General features: G+C 41.2%; 1 protein-coding gene across 1 annotated transcript; it reads left to right on the top strand.

The window, feature by feature from the left end:
* Positions 1-2161: 2161 nt before the first annotated feature.
* On the top strand, positions 2162-4395 carry LOC103717977 (transcription factor bHLH94-like). Its single transcript, XM_008806573.4, has 3 exons — positions 2162-3248; positions 3661-4095; positions 4220-4395. Exons 1-3 carry the CDS (start codon positions 2799-2801, stop codon positions 4313-4315), a joined length of 981 nt encoding a protein of 326 aa, XP_008804795.1. The 5' UTR covers positions 2162-2798; the 3' UTR covers positions 4316-4395.
* Positions 4396-7036: the final 2641 nt, after the last annotated feature.

Here is a 7036-nt window from a genome sequence, read left to right as displayed (position 1 = left end):
AGTCTCACCGACTAATGTAGGCGAAAATTGAGATTCCTTAGCAGGTCATGGTATGGCAGCCTAAGTTCCCAAATTACTTAAAATTTAGGATTTCTTCTTCTAAATAATGTTTCATGACAGCTCGATCTTGTCAAAAACATCCAATTATCCCGAGGCAACACACGCTCCAGTCTAGATGATTCATTCAAAAAACACATTAGTCTAGACAAGCTCAAGACCATAAAACATAATCAAATCGAACCCTAAGCAAACCCTATAAATCTCAAGTTCTTCTAGCCCCAATATTTTGGTTGCCTAGGATACCATTAATTCAATGACCCAACATGGGGGCCAGTAATAGTTTTATTTTTATTTTCTACTAGCAGAAATGGGGCAAACGCAATCCTTTACGTGCTCAAGCCTCCAATAACCCCACATAAGATATGGTTGCGGATTTTGTTATAGTCCTAATCTGACCAAGCCTTGCCTGGAAACCCAAGCACAAAAAAACAAGTGCTTAAAGGGATCATGAGTACTAGTTTTTAATCTTAGCTCCCAGACTTAAAAGGAGTGTGTACTAATCTAGTGGACAATGGAGAGCTACCTCATTGGCATGTATCCACACCACTTGGAAGATTATCCTCCACGTGTCACATCAACCAATGGAATCCATTCGATCGAGTTCCAGCACGGGTGATCCCAAATGATCTGCTGATGATCCTATATCAAGACATCTAGTTGTTATTATGGAATTGTTAATGCAAACTATGCTAATCGATCGTATCGAGAAATAATTGGGGCCACTGGTGCAACATAGGGGACCACCGTCACGGTGCAATGTAACATGTCATGTTGAGTAGTAGCATGATGTGATTCTGTCTGCATTAGTTGATTAAGTATAACAAAAATTTGCTATTCGTGTTAAGTTGGGATTAAAATATCTACTCTCAAATCTTCCACTCTTCCCAAGTAGGCTCTGTAAGAGAAAAGAAACAGACGAGGAAGCCACTTGCAGAGCCCCTGTTATTTGTGGCTGAAATCTTCCATGAAGTCACTTAAATAAGTTGATTAGTGATGTATTGAGGTGGAGGCCGGTCGGCTTTTCTTTTAATTAAAAGACACAGAATGTACTTGTATATACCTCCAAAAACTACGCCACCTTGCAAGTATAAATTCCAAGTGTATTAGCTCTGCAGAATGCTGCATTTTGTCTAGTGTCAGGTGAGTCTCTGAAAAACCGGTGTTCCGCCGTTGATTTCACTTGTTTCACGATGATTTCTGGGGAGAATGTTGATATATATAAGCAAGTTGTTTGCGTCTCGCGAATAATTTCTTTTCGATGAAAATGACATGTAGGCCATGGTTAATTATAGAACACAAATTTTGTAATTGGTAGTTTGCCAGAAAGGGAGTCAGGAGGCATGCGGAAAAGTGAAACTAGAAGCAAATATATCTAGATTCTTTTAGATAATTAAAAATCGTTATCCATCTTGGCTATAACAAAGTTCATTGAACATCTATAATAGCTGTAACATCAAGTGCACATTTTCCCTAAGAAGGCAAAATAAAGAAACAAACAAAAAAAAGCCAATAAGGATTGATGGATTGCTCTTAACTTTCTGTATCGATTTCTACAAGGTGTTAATGTGTTCTGGAAGAATTGATTTATTAGTTTCATGATATAAAATCGCCACTCTATCTCAAGTGTATTTTTCTATCCTCTCCACCTGGAATGCAGCTAGCTAGTGTCCATAAGAGACCTAATACCCTTGCATTGCATGCTACCCCTTGCAATGGTTGAAGCCACCTACTATTGATTAATGGCCAAGAGAAGCATCCTTATAACAGACAAAGGGAGTAGTTTTATAAAGAAAAAGGTAGGTAATTGACTCAATTATACTGACTGGAAAAAGAGAGAAAATCCATACAAGACTAAAGAGGAACCATTTACTGCACTTTGGAGGAGCAACAAGAAAGGTTTAATTTTGCTCTATCAACTAGACCATGCAACCAGACAACCTGTCTAAATTAAACTCTAGTTTATATGAGATAGCACTTTTGTTGATTAAGAACACCATACTAGTATGATAGCAAAATGGCAAGGAGCTGTATTGGATAATCTGAATAGGAAATAGCTAATCCAGATTCTATTAACTTAGTCTCCTGACCAAAAATTCTTTTTAAGAGGAAAAACCGGTTTAATTTAAGACTTGTGAGAGGGGCAATGTAACTTGGCGAATAAATGATGAGACTATAGAAGTGTGGTCAGCACACATGCGTTGCAGTGCCTGAGAGTCCAGTCTTGTATATATGGCAGATGATTGCACTTAGGGAAGCGAGAAGGGAACTATGCTCATAGCTCAAGCTCGGGGTGGGGTGCTCGCATGGTCACAAACCACACTACACTCCCACTACTGCACACGCGAATCTGCCCTCGCTCACACTTCACCTCAAAGTCCGATCCTGTTTATTTCCCTTCCCCTTGCCAACCTGTTGATTTCTTCCTCAAAACACCCTTTCATCCATTGCTCTCTCTCTCTCTCTGGGGCTTGATGCCAAGCTGCATTTTACCAAATCAAAACACTTAGGGACTCTGCCCTCCAAGCTCTTGTTTTTATATTGTCATTGTTCTCCACCCCTCTCAACGCAAAATAACACGTACCTTCCTCCCTCCACCCTTGTGTTCACGTGGCAAGTCTCTGTTGTTTTTGTTGCCTTGTGGCAATGTGGCCTTTAAAAGCCAGCCCCTCCCCCTCCCCCTATGGAGAAAGGTGGGCTGGGATTGTGTGTCTTTGTGGTTATTAGAGTTGGAGAAAAGAATGGCATTAGAAGCTGTGGTTTTCCCTCAAGACCTCTTTGGTTATACTTGCAGGGAGTGGTATAACATGGGAGGGGGAGCATGGGGATACGACTTTGGAAGGGTTGGGGAGGAGGAGGAGAAGAAGAGAGAGGTGTTAGAATGTGAGTTAGGTGGTAAGGTTGGTGGGAGTTGGGACCCCCCTGCCTCCTCCTTGGTGCAAAACCTTGAGGAATGGGATGCGAATTCCTCGTTTCCGGAGGCTTGTGAGGGGATGGCATTGGAAGGGGAGGCCATGGGGGATGCAGCGGCGGGCCGGAGGAAGAGACGGCGGGCGAAGAGCGTCAAGAACAAGGAGGAGGTGGAGAGCCAGAGGATGATCCACATTGCGGTGGAGCGCAACCGCCGGAAGCAAATGAACGAATACCTCGCCGTGCTCCGGTCCCTCATGCCATCTTCCTACGTTCAAAGGGTTTGCCTCCTTTCCCTCGCGACGGTTTCTACCAGTTGTATGAGAAGATGGAATTTGCCCTCTCTGTTTGTCCCTTGTTTCCAAAAACCTTCTCAGAGTCATCTTGTCCTGCAACTTATAATAGATTTCTAATAGACTTGATCATCTCTAATTATCTTTTTTTTTTTTTTCTGCAAGAGAATGATTATCACTAATTAACACAACAAATTTTTCATAAAATTTTTCCTCTACATTTATATCGTCATATTAGTTGATTATAATACGACGCTAGTTTTAGCAACATGTAACTCCAATAATACTAGAGCATCATCATATCCTATCAGAACTTCTCAATAACTCTACGTTTTAGCCGAGGGTGGCAGTGAAGTGATCTTCTAAAAAAGGGTTGTGGTATGTGCGTCTAAATGGACAGGGCGATCAAGCATCAATCATAGGGGGTGCAATAAACTACGTGAAGGAGCTTGAACAGCTCCTCCAATCCCTTGAAGTTCAGAAGAGGCTCAGGCAGCGATCCGATGCAACCGGGCTCGCGCACCCCTTCGCCAACTTCTTTGCCTTCCCCCAGTACTCATCATGCTCTTCTGGTGGCAGCAGCAACAGCAGCAGCACTGCCCACACCAGCAGCAACCACAGCATTGCTAATGAAATGGCAGCTGAGAACCGGCCGGCCATGGCAGACATCGAGGTGACAATGGTCGAGAGCTATGCCAATCTCAAGGTGTTCTCGAGGCGCTGGCCGAAGCAGCTGCTCAAGATGGTGATGGGGTTGCAGAATATGCGCCTGACCACGCTGCACCTCAACGCGACCACCGTGGATCAGCTGGTCCTGTACTCCTTCAGTCTCAAGGTATCATGGTGGCGTCCATTCCTCTTGGTCCCCTTTATCTTAAAAGCATTCTTCCAGCCCCGTTCCGTATTGCTTTGTTTCTATGAATTGAGAATTTGAGAGATTATGTTCTTCTGATTGGCAGGTGGAAGATGATTGCCAATTCACTTCAGTGGATGATATTGCAACTGCAGTATATCAAATGCTGGGGAGGATCCAAGAGGAGGCTAATTTCGGCTGAAAAACTCACCATCTTAGTGTATTCATATCTTTACTGGAATCATGTCATCTGATTGCTTCAAATGGTTTTGGTGTAAGAAATGTTTCGACCGTGTGATGTGTGCTCTCTATGTTACCACTTCGCATATTTGGTGTGGACCCAAACATCTGTTCTTTTGCTGAAGGAAACTTAGGACGCTGAAAGAATGGTATCGATAGCTTAAATAGGCAGCTTTCAAATCTGTAATAGCGGTCTGAGCTATTGCCACACTTTAATACTTAGAGAAACACATAATGAAGGTTATAAGATGTCGCATTAACTTGGCTACAAGAAATCTTATTTTTTGTCATAGAACACTAAGCAACCTTTCGGAACACTGCCTGAAAAGCAAGCAAAATTAGTGGCATAGACCTATCATCCTTGGTGTTGATTCCGGTTGCAAAAGCCAGAATGTATTTCAAATTTAGCCACAATCAAAACCTAGATATTTATAATAGGGAGAGATTTTCCACTAATCATAGTTTTTTTACCTCAAGTCTATTGTGACTGGTTTTGCATCAAGTACATCAAAGACCAAATCATATTAGAGAAAACCAATGTAGTGATTACATTAGAGAGAGAGTTTCCTGTAGATAACTACAAAAAGCAGCACTGAATTGACTATATCTAGTGGGAATGGTCGTCGGATCAACTACCACCATAAATTAACATTAAAGAAAGAAAAATGAAAAACTACTCTAATGGTCGTTGTCCCTGGACGTGAATAAAAATAAGAGGCATGAATTTGCTTATGCTAGAGGTGATTAATATATTTCTAAAGTAGGCGGTGACGAATGTTGCGTGCCTTAAAAACTTTAGAAGCAATCAGGCAATGAAAGTTAGAAGGTTCCTGAATTAAGCTTTCATTAGGTGGCTTCTTTTCAGAACAAAGAGCAGTGGCTCTAACATGAGGCAAATGATGGGAGTAAAGGTGTGTATAACGCAAGGAAACATACTGGTTTCATGAGGACTGCAAAGAGATCATAGCTGCCATGAATGACTTTAGGTCTGAAACGACCTTTTTTCATGTCGACGATAAGAATGAATAGATTTTTTTTGATTGAGGGAATGAATGGTAAGAGTCGGAGCGGTACTGCAATAATGTTTGATACCAGAGGGCTTGAAAGTAGTATATGAAAAAGCGAAGAAAGAAAAAGTGACAGTTGTAATAAGGAAAAACATAAAAAAAGAGTAACATGTACAACTTCCCATGGCATTTTATTAGCGAGCAGGGAATTCCTGATGTGGGTCTTTCTGCAAAGGTCTTAAGAGTAATGATTAAAAGGTAAAAGGCCTAAGACAATTCCTATCATGTGATTTTATAAAGTAAGGAAGAGTACTCCAATAAAATGTTTGCCTTGTACTAATGTAAGGGAGAAAGGACGACAAACAAGGGGAATAATATAAAGGATCACCAGGCCATAGCTATTTCATGACTGATTTGCCTTCAGATGGATGCCACTGTGACCATGTTAAGCTAAAGGTCCTCATTTCAGAGACTAACAGGTCCATTGGATGCGTCCTGACGACGCTAAAGACCAAAAAAACTTAACACAAGGCCCGGGGATTGGATACGAGGGAATTTTGGACGGCAGCCCCACCCAAGCCAGAAGCCAGAAGAGTTGCTAGCTTGTCAGCTGATGGATTCCATTTACAATTAAATCTGATCCATTTACATTTAAAGAGCATAGCAAGAGCACATTTTTGTGTGCTATAATATAAACAGACAATGTTTTCCTTGTAGAAGTGAAATGTAAGCAACTTTAGGATTGTCTGACCATCTGACTCTCATAATTTGTGCCGTAGAGATGAATGAAGATTTCTACATTGCGTCCCAGCTCAATCACTGTTAATCAAGAGTCTTATCACTTTTACTTTTGGTTAGGTTCTTATCAAGTTCAGGTGAATCTTCAGGATTAAATAGCCTCAGTAAGATGGTTATTCCTTTCTACCAAGTGGCCCCTTAAGTCTCACATCTGGAGTCTCGGCCAAAATTTGAGCACCAACTCATAGAGGGCGAGATCAAATCTGGAGCATCGAAAAAAACTCGTCATCGTTTGATCCTTTGACGGTGCTATGGAGATGGCATGTTTGTTGATGGAAGAGGAACTAGTGAAAAAGGAAATTAGCATACGTCCAGCATCGCCTAACAAGAGCTAAGACAAGGAATAAACAGCCAGGGAACTAGACAAGTGCTTGCTTCAGAAAAGGACGTGTCGAGCCACAATTTCTCAAAGACATAATAGTAATCAGATGGGGCCATCAAAAAAAAAGTTAGCAGGCAATGATAGACAAGACTCTCAAGAAATTTTTAGAAGATTTTTTAGCTAAAAACATACAAGCACTTGGATGTAGTGCAAATGGCTTAGACTAAATAATCGCATATTATATAATTCATTTGCTGGGAAGAAAACTATCAGAGATTAAGAATTCACAGTCCTGAAATTTCACCTCAGCATCAAGAATCTAGAACATGAATTCTTAGCTGTGAGAATTTGCAGACTTTAAGATCACGAAATAAATTAGTTGTGGGCCATCTGATTCTTTTGCTGCGAAGGTAATCAGCACTCAGCAGAGTAGATCTTAGAACGCTGAAAATTTCAACTCGTTTTAAATTTCAGAACACCGGGAGTTCTTAGCTTCAAGCAGCTTCTGTTACAGTAGAGCAGCGAGTTGATATAAGAATGGATGCAGCATCGTTGG

This window comes from Phoenix dactylifera, chromosome 5 (assembly GCF_051530095.1).
Source record: "Phoenix dactylifera cultivar Ajwa chromosome 5, Ajwa_hap1_PhDact_Kaust_v1.1, whole genome shotgun sequence".
Classification (NCBI taxonomy): domain Eukaryota; kingdom Viridiplantae; phylum Streptophyta; class Magnoliopsida; order Arecales; family Arecaceae; genus Phoenix; species Phoenix dactylifera.
Note: the sequence above shows the minus strand (reverse complement) of the source record. Positions and strands in the feature narration are given on the sequence as shown.

What these genes read in the sequence shown, in the direction of transcription:
- LOC103717977 (XM_008806573.4), top strand. Translation starts at nt 2,799, where the DNA reads ATGGCATTAGAAGCTGTGGTTTTCCCTCAAGACCTCTTTGGTTATACT. An exon ending in CATCTTCCTACGTTCAAAGG is followed by an intron (nt 3,249 to 3,660) that starts GTTTGCCTCCTT and finishes CTAAATGGACAG; the next exon opens with GGCGATCAAGCATCAATCAT. An exon ending in TGTACTCCTTCAGTCTCAAG is followed by an intron (nt 4,096 to 4,219) that starts GTATCATGGTGG and finishes TCTGATTGGCAG; the next exon opens with GTGGAAGATGATTGCCAATT.